The sequence below is a fragment of the Mercenaria mercenaria genome, chromosome 14 (genome assembly GCF_021730395.1).
Source record: "Mercenaria mercenaria strain notata chromosome 14, MADL_Memer_1, whole genome shotgun sequence".
Lineage (NCBI taxonomy): Eukaryota > Metazoa > Mollusca > Bivalvia > Venerida > Veneridae > Mercenaria > Mercenaria mercenaria.
The window spans coordinates 61,134,629-61,151,791 of NC_069374.1; the positions used below are offsets into that span (position 1 = coordinate 61,134,629).

Below are 17,163 nucleotides of genomic sequence, written 5' to 3' on the forward strand. Positions count from 1 at the left end.
ATGCTTTATAGTCATGGAATTAACATATGAAATCCTATTTATTTGGTACACTAAAGTCAATTTATTTGGTACACTAAAGTCAACAATGTGCGAATATTACGCGAATATTACTCCAAATGAATATAAACGGCTTAGTAACATTGAGGACCCATGGATATGCAACCAGTGCTCAGCCTTCCACTTTACTGACAGCTTCTTCGACAATACTATTTTATCCGTTGACAACTCTGTAAATTCTACAGGTGAAGAAAATATAGACAATTTTGAATGTATAACTAAACTGAGGAAGCAACACCCACGGAGATTTGTATGCGGATGTCTAAATACCAAACAGTTTACGTAACAAATTTTATTGTATTCAAGAACTTTTAACTGAAAATACTATTGACCTTCTTTTTCTTTTAGAAACTAAAATAGATGAATCCTTCCCACTATTTTAACCGTTGACAACTCTCTAAATTTTACAGGTGAAGAAAATATAAACAACTTTGAGTGTATAACTAAACTGAGGAAGCAACACCCACGAAGATTTTTATGCGGATGTCTAAATATAAACAGTTTACGTAACAAATTTTATTGTATTCAAGAACTTTTAACTGAAAATACTATTGACCTTTTTCTTTTAGAAACTAAAACAGATGAATCCTTCCCAGATGCGCAATTTGCAGTCGACAATTATCATATGTGGATACGCTCCTTTACCAGCGTTGAGTATCCACTACCGTTACTTCACACGAGATATGGAAATGTATTGTAATATTCGACCGATGCGTGGGAGAGTAATATGTGGATACGCTCCTTTACCAGCGTTGAGTATCCACTACCGTTACTTCACACGAGATATGGAAATGTATTGTAATATTTGACCGATGCGTGGGAGAGTAATATGTGAAGAACAGACCGAACATCCAGTGGCGGAGGTTATTGCTTATCTAAGATCAGACATTGCAGGAGAGAGGAAACAGATACAGGAATCTGTATTGAGGTAAAATTGGAAAATAAAAAGTGGTTAATTTTTGGAACATACAAACCTCCATCTTTAACAAATGTAACTTTTCAAGAAAATTTTGACATGTCTTTTAGCAAGTATGAGAATATAATGATAATTGGTGATTTGAATTTTAACATGCTCTCTGATGATAAATGTCATACACTAAACAATACTTGTGATATTTTTGCCCTGGAAAACATGATTAAAGATCCTACTTGTTTCCAAAATCACAGTGATCCTACACTCCTTGATGTTATTTTAACAAATAGTGCAAATCTTATTTCTAATACATGTAACTTTGACTGTGGTCTGAGTGACTGTCATAACTTTATAGGCGCTCAGTTTAAACATGATGTCCAAAAATTGAATAATAAATTTGCACATACAGAAGTTTTAAAAAAATTGATGTTGAAAATTTTAATCAAGTCTTACTTTGTCATATTTCTGAATTAGACTGCCAAAAGGATGATGTGAATTTATTATATGATGATTTTAGCAGGACTTTTTTAGATGTAGCAAACAAGCATGTACCTTTGAAAAAGAAAAGGGTTTTGCAGAAGCCAGAACTATTCATGAATAAAACTTTGAAACAAGATATTTAAAAAAAACGAATGTTTCTCAATAAATTTAAAAAGAATAAAACAACTAAAAACTGGGAAATTTGAGAAAATATAGAAATCTAGTAACTAGCTTGAGAAGAAAATCATTAAATAAATACTTTATTGATAGATATGTAGGGGGGTGCAAATCCAAACATTTCTGGTCAACATTAAAACCTTTCCTCACAAATTAAGGTTGTACTAAATTTAAGGACACTATATTATTAGAAAAAGATAAACTTATTAATGATCAACAAGAAGTCTGCAAAGTGTTTAATGATTTTTTTTTTTGTAAATGTGGCTAGAGATATTGGTAATGACAATCTTATCCCAAATGAAGACCATCCAAGTATTGCTGCTATTTTAAAGAAATAATTTATAGTAAAACAGTGCTTTATCACTATTTATACACGATGGGCGGTTATATGTCGGGCGTAATAATTTCACGAGGGCGCAGCCCGAGTGAAATTATTTCGGACGACGTGTAACCGCCCGAGTGTATAAATAGTGATAAAGCACTGTTTTGCTATAAATTATTTCGATTCTAATATGTTCTTTATTGTAAAATTTATATCAAATATGATGGAACTGTTTCTTCGCGCAAGCATGGCGCCAATAGTAGGTATTTGTTAAAACATGCCAGGACCGGAAACGGTAATACGTCTTGCGGCAGAATTCAGTTCGAGCGAAAATTATTGCGAATTATTCAGCAAAGCGAATAACTAATTCAGTATGTGTATAATTAATCAAAATATTTGTGCAATGTAACATTTCGTTTAAAACATGTTATTAAGTAAAATAGTTCATGAAATTTGAAAGGGCTATTTCTTGATGCGTACATGGCGCTAAATATCACGTTGACGTGACGTCAACATAACTTCTTTGTGATGATTAAAGCATTGTTAGCCATATTAGAATAACTATTCTAACATGGCTCGATTTGATTTCCAATTAAGCAAAGAAGAAAATCAAGCTCTATATATTCTGCGATAAACAACGGTTGACGCGCGGACCGGTAAGAGAGCATTATGACGTCAATTATGACGTCATATTGCCACATGACGTTCGATACATTACTCCTTGCGTAAACGAAGTCCAGTATAATATCTATTAAAATTATATCAATGAGCATGTCAGAATGAAAACAATCAAGGCCTTCTTGTTATTTATCGTCTAATTTACCACGGTTCATCTTTCAGATGCTTCAGTATTTAACCACTCGGGCTAACGCCCTTGTGGTTCAATTCCTACGCATCAGAACTCTGAACCGTGGTAAATCAGACGATAAACAACTCGAAGGCCTTGATTATTTGTTAAATAAATCATGCCAATCAGAATTAATTTTTGAGCCAGTTACAGAAAATTTCATTTGTAAGCAAATCAATAAGTTAAACATAAAGAAAGCCACTGGAGCTGACCATTTATCTTCAAAACTTGTTAAACTGGACTGGCTGAACCAGCAATTTCAGGTCATCTTACTTTTCTGGTTAATAAATCCTTTTCAACTTCACTTTTCCCCGATAGCTTGAAAATTGCCCAGGTGACACCACTGCATAAAAAGAAAAGTACATTAGAAAAAGGGAATTATCGCCCTGTCAGTATTCTACCAATTTTATCAAAACTTTTTGAGAGAGCTATTAATACTCAAGTTGTAAACTTTTTTGAACAACATTTTAACATGTATTTATCCGCTTTTAGGTCAGGTTATGGGTGTCAAACGACCCTTTTAAGGATAGTTGAAGATTGGAAACAAGCCTTAAATGAGAACAAATATGTAGTCTCAATTTTAATGGATCTTTCTAAAGCTTTTGATTGTATACCACATGATTTACTCATTTTGAAACTTAAAGCATATGGTGTATCCGAAAATTCCCTAAAATTAATACAAAGTTATCTTAGTAATAGGAGTCAGTGCATTAAGTTAGGTGAATTTAGCAGTGATTTTAAAGACATCTATAAAGGAGTTCCACAAGGTTCCATTTTAGGGCCGATTCTTTTCAACATCTTCATAAACGATATCTTTTATATTGTACAAGTTAGAAAATTATATAACTATGCTGATGACAACACTCTATCACATGCAGACCATGATAATAATACTGTTGTAACAACTTTGGAAAATGATAGCCTATCACTCATTTAATGGTTTTCAGATAATAAAATGCAGGCAAATCCAGACAAATTCCAAGCTATTGCTATTGGTAATAAGACAAAAAAAAATGTAATATCTCCTTCAGTCTAGATGATAACATTATTTCATGTGATGAGGAAGTAAAACTGTTAGGGGTAACTATAGATTTTAAACTTAATTTTCATTCTCATGTTTCAAGTATTTGCAAAAAAGCATCTAGGCAGATGAACGTATTAAAACGCATTGGACGTAATCTATGTAAATAAGGTAAAATTAGCATTTACTACTCATTTATTATGTCAAATTTTAACTTTTGTCCATTGGCTTGGCATTTCTGCGGAGAAAAAATACAAGAAAGGGCCTTACGTTTCATTTATAATGACTACTGTTCAGATTATGCAACTCTTCTAAATCAATCTCGGCTTCCATCTTTGAAAGTTAGGCGTCTAAGGACAATTGCTATTGAAACTTTCAAAATAATTAATAAACAGACTCCAGCTTATATTCATGACCTTATACATATTGATGATAAACCTTATTCTTTTAGGTATTCGAACACTGCAGAAGTGCCACAGGTAAGGACAACAAGATATGGTAGCAACTCCTTCCGTTCTTGCGCTGCCAAGTTCTGGAACTCCTTTCCTCAACATTTTAGAGACGAGTCAAACCAAAATCAGTCCCGGAGCTTGATCAGTGCTTGGAACGGACAGAGTTGTCGCTGCTCTTGTTGTGTCAACAATGCATAAGTGTTGCTACTGTATTTATGCCAATGCTTCATATGTACTGCATGTTGTTTGTTTTTATTTTGTTTACTGTTAACTTCAATACATAGCTTTCCAATTTGCATACTTCAGCATGCCATTGTTTATTTGCTCTGCTAGCTTATAGTTGTGCTAGATACAAATTGTATGCTTATGTATTTTGCAACCGGTAACTACTTTTGTTCTTTGCTTAGTTTGCATGTTTCTGTTTAAATTGTATATGATTTAATTTGCATTTTACAGAAACTATTTAATATATTACCTGAGAGATAGGTCCTAATCAGGTCTCTTTGAATCTGATTCAAGGTGACATTTGATTTTTGAAGACAATTTTTAACTGGTGCAATTTTGTGTTTATATTAATTTTTTCAGAATTTTACTGATTAGATTTTAATTTATTTTTAGACTTTGGTCAAGATTAGCACAAACCTCTCAGCTTTTACTTTATATAATTTGAAGTCCTGCAGTTGTATTATGTATAATGTGCTTTTATGCTTGATAATTCATGTGCTGTTCCATGTGCATGTTTGTTTGTATTGTAATGTGACTGTTATTTGTTGCTAAGTCGGCTATTAGCTATTTATAGCTAATGTTATTATGTTTTTGCAACCCGACTATAAATACAAATTTGTATCTTGTATCTGGCTGTAATCATGAGTGGTTCTAGATTCTCTTTGCCATTGTTTGCATAATTTGCATACTTATCTTGGTTATGGTTGAACCACCAGTGGTGAATACCATGTCACAGGTTCTCCAGATTCGAATTTTTCGAATATCTCTTCTTTAATGTATTCGTCCAGCCATTTTTTTCAATGGCTCTTGAAGGTAATACGGTACATGGCGCAGTATCTGCGCGACAGGTATAGCCTCTGGCTTCATTGAAAATTAAACAAGATAGTCTTCATTATTTTCCTTGTTATCTATTTTCCCTATTCCCTGCAAGGCCATGATTTTTCCTGGTCATTTAGAATAGATCTGACTTCTTTTCTATCTCTCATTCTAAGTTCATTTTGTTCTCTCAGAGAACCATCAGGTCTAATATCTAACATGCCTAGATCAATGAATCAGTAACCTTCTGTGCATATTAAATAACCATAGGTTATATCATTTACCTATTTTTTCAAGCGATAAACACAGTTTAAGTATGTCGAATATTGACTCGAGAAGCTAAGTTTTGCCGAGAAACTATTATATTTATTGCCTGATGATGTACACAGATAAATGATACATGGTTATGATGTAAAATATACCACACTATAAATATATAAATATTTTAACATTACATACAAAAATATTGGTTATATTGAACAGAAAGCATTAAATATGGGGTATTCCGAATCAGTGTGCTTTGTGTGCATAACCTTACTCACATTTGTAAGCATAACCTTACAATATGTGTTTTTCAAACATTCCAAGCCATAACCTTACACATATTCAGTGCCCTCTTATGAAATTTTATTGGAAGATAAAATTCGGTATGTCTGAGGCGCAGACTGATTTACCAAACGTGTCAGGTAGTTTAACAAATGTGAGTAAGGTTGCCCGATTTGCCAATTGTTGCGTTAATCGCAAATTGGTTATTTACACTGAGCGATTTACAAATCGCGCAGACTGATCATTTGCGCGTGACAATTGCGCACTTACTCCCAATATTATTAGCAAACCGTAATTACTGCATGCAACACACTGAACAAATATTTGGATATGCTTACAGTTACAATGATATTGGTAAGCCATCAATATGTGCTTGAGAAAGCATGTATAAGAGTTAACCCTTACGGAATGAAAAAAAAAAAAAAAAGATGCGAACATGCTGCGAACATGCCGCGAACATACTTATTTATTCGCAAGAAGTATTCGCGGGATATTCACTGCTACCCGCGATCATGTCGCGACTGACTTGATACTCGTGCGTGGGACATTCTCAGGAAGACCAGTTATCGCGAGAAGAACTTAGAAGATTGTGATCTTTCGGAAAACTATTCATGAAGAGCTATCATAATAGAAGATCAATGTAAAGTAACAGCATAAGTCTGATAAGTAAATTACAATGTGGGTTCGAGCCTCTCTCGGGGCGTTGAATTCTTCATGTGAGGAAGCCATCCAGATGACTTACGGTAGCTCGGTGGTTCTACCCAGGTGCCCGCTCGTGATGAAATAATGCACGGAGGGGCATCTGGGGTCTTCCTCCACCATTAAAGCTGGAAAGTCGCCATATGACCTATCATGTGTCGGTGCGACGTTAAATCAAAAATTTCATATGTAAACGGTGATTCTTAGAGGATAATAGGAATATATTCTTATTTGTGGTACATGTAAGTCAGAAAATGTATGCTCAATATTTATACCTATTTGTCTGAATAACCTTGAGGTGGTACAGCCTCAGTTCTGAAGTTTATTCAATTAATTTACAATGTATATCCCTGATTTCTGTTAATTTATTTGTTTTGCACCTTTTCTGTGCATGCTTTTTTGGTAGTCATGGCTTTCAGCTAGTTCGCGGCATGTTCGCACCAACTAGTTCGCGGGATGATCGCAGCAAGTTGTGCGCGGGAAGCTCACAGCTATTTGTTCGCGGGAAGTTCGAGGCCACTTTTTCGCGGCAAATCTAATTTGCATGTGAAAAGTGAACACCAAACGAACATCCTGCGAAAATTGCATCAATTGTATCAGAAGTGCTCGCGTCATTTTCACCCTGATATTCGCGGCATAATCGCAACAAGTGTTCGCGGCAAACTATTATATTTCCTTAAGGGTATGGAAAAACACGCTCATCAAAATAATGTCTTTCTCGCGCATTCATCAAACTGAAAACTAAAGGAATTTTTCACGTGATACGACTAAAATTGCTTTCTTTTCTGCTCTTTGATTTCTTTCCTGCTTCTTTTCTTCTTGTGAAACTTATTTTTCTTGTTGGTGTTTTTAAATCTGATGCCAATATTACTGGCTAGGTCAGACATTATAAATAAAGATTTAAAATTTTGCAAATCGAGACGAAAAAAAAACATGGCATTATTGTAATAATGTTGACAAAAGTGATTACGGCAACGTGGATCGCAATAATAACGACGGCGATGATATGACGAAGATGATAGATAAGTATTTGTGATGTAATTAGTTGTCTAAAGAAGTCGTATTATCTTTGTAAGCTACATATACAACATTTGAAAACTGATAAAGATCGGATACACACGTATTTATCGGTAAACACTGATAATTTTGCTTAATAGTATCTAATCTGTTGAAGGTAAATAAACAATTAGTTTATATGTATAGGTTTCTTTCACTGATCAAGTAGTAAGTACGGACTTTGTAAGTATACTTATATTCCTAACCATTTTTGTGTTACTTGTATAAGATTTATTTAATTAAATTATCTTTACTGTTTCAAGAGAAATTTGAAGGAATAAAAATGTTCTTCATGTATACTGGACGCGATTCATCCGGTTTTTTTTATCAGTGTTTAATACACCATCTTACAACCCGAGGTGTATGTTGCATAAAGAAATTGAATAACGACTGTACAAGTTTCGTGCAGTAGTTTTTATTTGCTTACGTACAACTTGATATAAAATAAAAACCTTGATAGTTCCTTTTATTCCTTATATTATATTTCTCTATTTCGAAAAGCAATCTGAAAGAAATCGATCAGCCTCTTACGAAAAAAATCGTAACGTTTCATTGCAGACGACAATAACAAAGCCGAAACTCATATGCTGCTAAAGCCTGTGTAACGCTTGAATATAGACGCAAGATCACCGGTTTTGTTGTTGTTGTTTTTCAAAATACACTCTGTTAGCAAATTGTGCTATTAAAAGTCATTTATTTGATTTTAGTTTTATTCATCATATATTATTTGTTAAATAAGGCAAGGAGATAAATGCTTCTGTCTTTGATTGTATGTACAGATCTGAATATCCGGTTCCCGGGTAACTTTTCACGCCGTTACTAGACAGCGTTGCTCTCTAAACAGTTACCCTCGAACCGGATTTTCCTATCTACAGTATAACGCTAACCCTAGAGACTTCCCTTTAAGAGGAAAAAAAATAAATAAAACATCCGTACTTATATGATTTATTATCACAGCATTTAAAAATCATAATACGTTTACGCTGAAAAACGCAGTGAGCATGACTGAATACATTTGTATTAGACACCAATTATCAATTCCCAAAAGGACCAAAACAAAACGTGCGAGACGCCAAAATAATGTCCCATTAATTCATACCGGGTTTAGACTTTATCATGAAAAACTTAGTTAAGATAATATCATTCAAAAAGTAGTTACACATTCAATCGCGTCCCATGTTTTCTTTTCCAACACCGTTGATACAGTCATATGAACGACGTTGTCTTTTTGTAGCAGTTAGCGCAATATTCAACTTTATGGTGTTGCTCACTTGAATATCAGTAATGATAACGGACTGATCAGGCCTAGTACTATTCTCTTAAAGCTGAGCACCGAGCGAGGGAGCTACTTTTTTGATAGGGCGCGGACCCACTGCTTCCCGCACGAGGAGCGGGCGCTTTACTGCTAACAATCTGAAGAATCTGAAAACTACCCGACATTGTGACATTGAAACAAACATCTAACAAGCGTGTCCTCCCTAACTACATTGATTCAGTAAGAAAATCACATACTTTGTAATATTCAAGAATTTCTATTCATTATTCAATGTTAGTGCGTATTAAATGCCATCAATATTTTCCGTCAGAAACCGTGATTTTAACTTTATTACAAAAACGTTAATTGAACTAGTGCAATTTAATAGACACTGAAAATTACAAATAGGCTTATAACGCAAGTAATAAATATTTTTTACTCTTTATGATTGCTTTATAACAAAGTAAAATAAATGCTTTACCTCCAAAAACCTGGCCCCAATTTCATGAAATATAAACTTAAGTAATCGCCTAGCTAAGTCTGTTATCTTGCCCTTTATGCGTCTTCAATGTTGACTTTTTCATACTATCAGCACCTTATATGGCTATTTGATAGATAAAAACACAATTACAGGAAACGAAGCATAGAAAAATGAACTATATTTAAGCAAATATACCTAAGCAATAGCTCGAGTGTAAAATAGCAAATTAAACTGATTTAAATTATTTAAGTTTTTTTCGTTTTTTCGTGAAATTAGGGCCTGTTCTACTGGCAGAGAAATATTATGCTTGACTGCAGGTTGTATTTCTTACAGAACTTGTTTACTGGTGAAGCCTAAAGAAGTTATTACAGGAAAATAAACTTCAATCTTTGAAAACATTTAAACTTTCTTCTGACAACGAAGATGCCCGCAGTTCGATGTCCCGTCCCTGGATGTGATTATATCACGGATGACCTGGATTCTACCATCGTTGTTGCACTCATTAACGCACACAGTGCATCCCACACCGGTGGAGAAGCCGCCAAGGTGGAATCGGCCAGACGTTCAATTGCAACTGCCTCTGGATCAAACGAGGATTCGGCTGTCCCACTAACGTCAGGAACGACCGAACGCTGTTAGTAATATTTGATCTTCTTAAATTATGACATAATTCGACACGGATCATTAGACAAGTTCACAGGGTTCTCTGTTTTGACAAGTTCATTTTCATTTTCCCTATTCTTTTGGAAGATAAAAAACTGACAATTAATACAATATTTCTGAATCTTATTCATGCATTTGCTTAAACCTTTCATAAATTTATATTCTATTGTGGCAGCATTATTCTCATATTTGTACTTAGAAAATGTTAAAAAGAGTTGTTTTCTTCAATACTTCTAAAACATATGCATGCGTTAACTGAAACTTCACACACAATCTTGGAAAACAAGAAAACACATAGAGAGTCGTCGCTCAAACTTCAGAACAGTTTGTAAGAAATCTACGATAAGTATTCATATCAGGATTCATTCTTTTGTGTATTGCCACATAGTCGCCGGAAATATGAAAACTGTAAATATTTGTTTATTTGTATCAGTCGAAATAATTGTGTGAAATCAACTAATATCTGTAAGAACAATCTGTAATTTTGACAAATCAAACCAGTACTAAATTAGAACTTTAGAACATCAGTTCTGTTTTTCTCCTGTCTTGTAGCTAGATCACAGTACATCCAGGGAAGATGCACACACCGTCAGACATGTCCAGGGATATGCTATAAGTACAACGGCAATGGGTGTGAGAAAGCTGATTCATGTCCTTACATACATATGTGCAAGAGCTACGTAGAAAGTAGATGCACATCTGGAAAAGAGTGTAGTAAAAGTCACGACATCTTTAATCCTGCAGTAAAGGCAAAGCTTGAAAAACATGGAATAAATACGAAGAGAAGACCAAGAGAAGTTCTTGCTGACTTCCAATCAATCTTACAAGATGATGAATGCGGGAATTCAAAAGGTGAGATTTTATACCGGAAATAGACTTTATCTAGTGAGTATAAGGATCTCTAAAACGTTTGAAAAATATCACTAAGAAGTGATTAGTAATATATTGGGGAATATGATTACTATCTTTTATAGATAAGGGAGCATCTATATTTTCATTTTCATTATATTACGACATAGGTTATATTTGTCGCTTCCAAGTAGTTACCCACTAGCTGAACTTAGATATGTGGGTCTTTCTCAATGCTTACTTTATTTAACAAAAGTGTCTAATGCAAATATTTAGTAATGTACAGAATAATATAGTAAGTTTACTAGCAAATATAATTTCTTTCAGCGGAGAAAATAATCAAGGAAACGTCAAAACATACTGCTCCAAAGATATGTTACGGCTATAACGGCAATGGGTGTGGAAGAGCTGGCTCTTGCTCTTTTATACATATGTGCAGGAGCTACGTGGAGCGTAGGTGTGAATCTGGGAAAGAGTGTAGTAAAAGTCATGATATCTGCAACCCCGCAGTAAAATCAGTGCTTGAAAAACATGGTATAAATACAAAGAGAAGACCAAGAGAAATTCTTGCTGACTTACAGGCGGCCGTGAAAGGTTACGAAAGCAAGAGCAACCTTGATGAAACGGAAATAACAACAGGTAAGAATAACGAACTTAAAAAAATATAGGACATGTGACCACAATTAACGGTATACGTCACTCTATACTTAATAGTATTCCCTACATATTCTGTATAAAACTGACATCTTTTAAAGACATTTTAAAGTGCTACCAAACATTTTAAAGAGTTATGATAAAACTGATATAAAAAGCAGAAAAAAGTAGGGGTTATATATCTTCTAAGAGAGATTTCTCTGGTCACACTTGCTTACTGTAAAATGTCATCAAAATCACACTGCTGGGACCTGGAAGTATTACTCATACTAAAATTGAGTTTCACTTCACCAAATACAACCTCTTCTCCAAATTCTTTCTACCAAAATGTCAAAACTACATTCACAATGAAATTTAAACAGAAAACAGCTCTGCGACCATGCCAAGTAAAATATTAGTGTTCAAAATCCTGCCCGCCATTACGCGACTAGACCAGATGGCTCCCTTTGTGGTTCCGGATTATAATTAGGCCTATATGAAACTCTCCTCTTTCTTAAATAAACACCACGAATTATAATTGGATTTTGGCGTCATGTTTTCAAAATGTAAAGTAGACAAATGACATGAATTGACTGAATCCGGATGATATAAAAAGAAATAAAATTTACATATATGTATGTATTTACATTTCGCATTACCGGGCTCGGATATCTTACTCAAAATTGAGAGTCTGATTCCTCAAAGCTATTATGTTTGCAATAAGAAAATATTGCAGAGTAATTATGATTTAGTGGAGAAGCTGGAAGTCAGGAAGACGTCACTGTTGTTCAAAGATAAAAAACAAAAAAAAAAACAACAAAACATGCCAGGTAACAGCGTGTCAGAATTGGTACTTTTGTACATAACAAATAAAGCATTTCTCAAAGTTCATGAGGAAAATGAAGCAGATGAATATAGATAAAAAAGCTTTAAGAACATTTCCACCACTAGATATGTCTTTTTTGTCTACGTTTTTTAACAATCGATGTAATTAGAGACACGACCATAGACTTTGTTCAAGTGATCGACCAGGTTGCATAGAAAAGGGATATGAGATTCGCATTGTACATGTATAAGCTGGATCGCATTGTATGTAATGAAAATATGAGCTAAATAATAAAAATGTATTTTACGTCTTCACATAGCACTGCTGTATAATTTCACATGGGTATAGGTCTAAATAAATAATACATTTTGTTTCAAATTTATTCAAAAAAGCATTAAGAACAAGTTTAAGTCCACTGTTTTCACTTCAAATTTTATGCAGAAATGCACCTTTTGCCATCCTCAGTTTAAAAATTAAACGTGGAAGGATACCCCTGTACATCCCTACACAATCCTGTATACTATGAAAAAAAAATACCTAGGAAGGCGCCTGGTATTGGACTCCACAATGTAAAAATACCATATTCATGGTCCTCGAAGGAAACATCGCCGCTTCGTCCGTCTGTCCAGGACTTCCGGATTATTTCTCAGCAACAATTGGTTGGAAGTTAGCAGAAAATGCATAGAAAGCTTCACTATTAAGAGGAGAGGCGCATATTGTCTTCGTGTACAGTCGGTCTTTCACCCAGTTATTGCCCTTTGATTATTGAACAATAGTATATGTATACTAAAGTACAATTCTTGTCCGGAGTGTTTATCAGAAACCACAGGTAGGAATCCAGTGAAACATAATAGGATGCAGGATGTTTAATATATATTTCATTAAGCTTCCAAGGAGTCAGTATTTTAAATATTGAAATTTTAATTGCATTTATGTTTATATCACACTTTTACACCTTTTATAATTGCAGTTCAAAACTGTGTAGGGTTGTTTGTCATTAAATACTTGATAAAATTATTGGAATAATTTAGTACTTCTCATGCTTATTACATATAGTTTTTTTACATGCACAATACACATATTGAAATATAAACATTTCTCCTTTTCAAAGTACTGATTTTGTTTGCAGCCTTTGTATTGCTTTGTTACAGTGCAGTCAGTTAATTTTCAGCGAAAATCCCTTTGAATCACAAGTGGTACTGCCAAATCTAAAGGATGGACCAGTCCATTTTAGAAATTTAGCACTGTTAAGGTTAGTCTCAACTAAGAAAACGTTTTAAATTTACAGGTCCTGGATTTCCAAGACCTTCATTGCCGCGAGAAAGACAAAGGCCCCTGCCTGGAAAAAGTCAGCCTTGTTTGTCTATATATACACCAAGACCAGCTGGGCCCCAGACAGGCAAGAAGCCACCTCGAGCAAAATCAGCACAGAGATCTGCTGATCCCCAGGCAGCACAGAGGACACCACGTGCTCCCTCAACACACAGACAGACAGCAACTGGTAAAGAATCAGGCTTAGTAGAAGAAATACTAATCATATTAATTTATTACAGATTGAAACAATTTGTAGAAATTGCATTATCACTATATAGGAATGTGGTCTGATTTTTTCCAAATATGGATACAGGATAAAATCCATGAGATGATATATTGCTGAGTGATAAAATCCATAGGATGATATATTATTGTATGACAGAATTCATGATATGATATATCGTTGAGTGATACAGTTCATGGGATGCTATATTGTTGAGTGATTGAACTCATTTGATGATATATTATTGAGTTATAAAATCCATGGAATAGTATATTGAACTTTTATATGCATTTTTCTGCAGACATGATTATTATTTTTTTTTTTTCGTTTTTTGTTTGTCATCACAATTGAAGTCATTTGACGATATTTAAGCTTTAACGGTGGTTGAAGAAGAACACAGATGTCACTACGAACATAATGTATTGCACTGGCAGATATGCACGTGGGCAGAACCAATGCCACTATCGTGATCGTTTCTCTTAAGGTAAAATAACGAATTAGTTATCCATCCATATACAGTTTATTACTATCTTTGAAATTATAAGCATTAATACAGTGCTGTACCATATTGTATAAATGCTTTTCATTGTCGACAAGAGATGCAAATGATTAAAATATTTTTCAGCTTGGAAATCCGAAGAAAAATCGCAAAAGCAAAAGTCTGTAAAGTTATGTTATAGATACAACGGCAAAGGCTGCGAAAAAGCTGGTTCTTGTCCGTACATACATATGTGCAAGAGTTACGTAGCAAGAAGGTGTATAACTGGAAAAGAGTGTAGTAAAAGTCACGATATTCTTGACCCTGCAGTAAAATCAATACTTGCAAAACATGGAATCAATACGAACAGAAGACCAAGAGAAATCCTTGCAGACTTGCAAGCAGCGGTGAAAGCCGAAGAAGATTAAATCAAACGTGAAGAAAGTACACACTTAAAAGGTAGGAATAAGGATTACAGTTGATGGTGGAGAATAAACTCTCCCCAAAAGCTTATCCCGTACTGTGTATTTTGATCAGAAAAGCATGGAAGCTAATTTCTGCCAAGTTCGTTTAGTAGTTCAGACGCCCACAAATAACAAAAAGACGATAAGCAATTGTTCCGGTGCGTCAGAATATGTACCAAGAAAAAGACGCCATGCGAAACAAGTTCGTCTTTTGTTCTCCTTGTGAAACAGAAGACGCCGAATAATATCAGTTTCTCTTGTGTTTTCGTTAATTCATATGCGCAAGAAGAGCACAACTATGTTGTCTGAAAGCAGAGTGTACTTATATTTTAACATAATTAACGTGTCTAGTGTAGTTTTGTTTGATTAGTTTTTGTTTTTGTTTATTTGCTTGCGTGCGTGTGTCTGGGGTAGTGCCCCACTACTTGTTTGCTGGTTCTCTTTGCGTCATTTTGCGTCTGTGGTATTTAATGTGTCTGTTTGTGTGTAAGTGTGTGTGTTTACGCGCGTATGTGCGTGTAATATTGTCTTTTGTGTACACGTGCTGCGTGTTTGCGCTGCAGGGAAAGTGCGTTTTGGAGCGCACCTTTTCCTGTTGAATACTTATTCTTGCTTTTTTTCCACTTTCTATGACATCCCACCTTTTTATCTGCCCCTTACCCATTTTGGTATTTTACATATGATCAAACGTACTTGTTCTTGGATTTTTAAGCAATCCGTGTTCTGTATTTTTTCTGCCAAATTTTCCTTTTGTTGCGGGTCGGCTTTGCGATGCATGGCTCTATGGCAGTTTTCAGGATGCTCTATGTTGTCAGGGAATCCATGATAATTGTAAGATATGTGCTTATATTTGGTCTAATGTTCTGTATGTTTATATATTCTCTAAATGCTATAAATGTAATGATTTATTTAATCTTACGATTAATGATGATAATGTTTATATTTATTTATGAAGAATAACCATTACCTATTTTTCATTCTGCTATGTCAATTACTATCTTGCAAGTTTTCTCCCATGTACATGCATGTATCTGCTTCTTATGTCATATTTCCAAGGAGTACATCATACTTTAACTAAATTGCCAGTATTTATTACCTTCATCCATTCATCTGTATTTTGTGTTAATGCCCATTTCCTAAATCTATTTCCAGAAATTTATGGAGGCTGCCATGTTGTTAACTGCTGCGTGTAGGAATGTATTCATTTTCATATTTAAATGCAGCATACTTTCATCATTTTGTGCAATGGGCATTGATACACATTAGAAACATATTTTAATTATTAACTGTCACGAAAATTTACATTATTTTTCATTTTTGTTTAAGAAATCCGCACTATTTATAAGGTCAGTCGCGCTTTCAATCATCGGAATTTTCTGTTTTATTGCATCAATTACGTTTTACCTACCCAAAAGATTTTCATCATTTCATTTGCTACCACAAAAGATATGTTGAATTTGTGTATTACAGCTCACATTTTGTTGTATGTCTTGTTATTCAAGATTTTACTTGGTAATTACTCTTAGCTTATTTAAGGAAGAGATTCTCTACCCAACTCTGATTGGCTAAGATATTTTTAAGTGCAAACTGATTGGATGAGACCTCTGTCCTAAAATCCTAAACGGAGAAAAGCTTATAAATAGAGCGACGTGCCTCACTTTGGTTAGGGCAGTGGCGAAGGTGCCATGATTTAAATTCATTGCAAAAGTCTTGTATATTGTAGCGTATTTCATTAAGGTATCCTGACCCCCTGTCTGGAGCATGCTACAAACTGGTGTCTGACTATAGGGATATTGATGCCAAAACAAACACACAACCCTAATTTTATGGTCACAATTTAGGGACAGCTGTAGCTCATTACTGCAAAGCAATTTAATATTTTGTTACATTCAACTAGTAACGTAAGGCATTGATGGCTTCACCAGACCATGTAAAGTCACATATCAGGTGACCAATATTGTAAGAGGCGATCCCGAATATGACTTCAGGCAGAAAATAGGTTATGAATAACAGAGAGAGTCGAGTGTAACTGTTTCTATCAACAGTCAACAATTACACGAAGACAGATATTTCCATCAACAGGATGGTAATAGAATTAACTAAAACTGGTAACTATGCTCTACTACCATCTACACATCGTGGTATAACACATACAATTAAACCTGACATATATGATGGGTCGCAAACTTTTGAGCAACACGTTTCTCATTTTGAAGATTAATCTGAACTTGCTTGATGGTCATTACATACACGTGTTTTAACCTTGCCAGACAGCCTACATGGGCCGGCACGAACCTAATACATGACCGTTTCAGTGAGTGAGCGAAGAAACTATGACATTCTTGTTGCTAGGTTACAAGATAAAT

At 34.6% G+C, this 17,163-nt stretch overlaps 1 protein-coding gene across 2 annotated transcripts; it reads left to right on the forward strand.

Moving 5' to 3' along the window:
• The first annotated feature begins 7,687 nt into the window (after window positions 1-7,687).
• On the forward strand, window positions 7,688-16,280 carry LOC123527833 (uncharacterized). Of its 2 annotated transcripts, none has more exons than XM_053523649.1 (6): window positions 7,688-7,794; window positions 9,681-9,981; window positions 10,563-10,862; window positions 11,187-11,498; window positions 13,607-13,819; window positions 14,481-16,280. In XM_053523649.1, exons 2-6 carry the CDS (start codon window positions 9,771-9,773, stop codon window positions 14,759-14,761), a joined length of 1,317 nt encoding a protein of 438 aa, XP_053379624.1. In that variant the 5' UTR covers window positions 7,688-7,794; window positions 9,681-9,770; the 3' UTR covers window positions 14,762-16,280. The 2 variants fall into 2 exon arrangements, with proteins under 2 accessions (XP_053379624.1, XP_053379623.1); XM_053523648.1 differs by lacking the exon at window positions 7,688-7,794 and adding an exon at window positions 8,925-9,106.
• The last annotated feature ends 883 nt before the right edge of the window (window positions 16,281-17,163 follow it).

Excerpts from the sequence above, each read along its gene's own strand:
- LOC123527833 (XM_053523649.1), top strand. The coding sequence starts at position 9,771 with ATGCCCGCAGTTCGATGTCCCGTCCCTGGATGTGATTATATCACGGAT. Across the intron at positions 11,499-13,606 it reads TGAAACGGAAATAACAACAG|GTCCTGGATTTCCAAGACCT; the intron begins GTAAGAATAACG and ends TTAAATTTACAG. Across the intron at positions 13,820-14,480 it reads ACACAGACAGACAGCAACTG|CTTGGAAATCCGAAGAAAAA; the intron begins GTAAAGAATCAG and ends AATATTTTTCAG.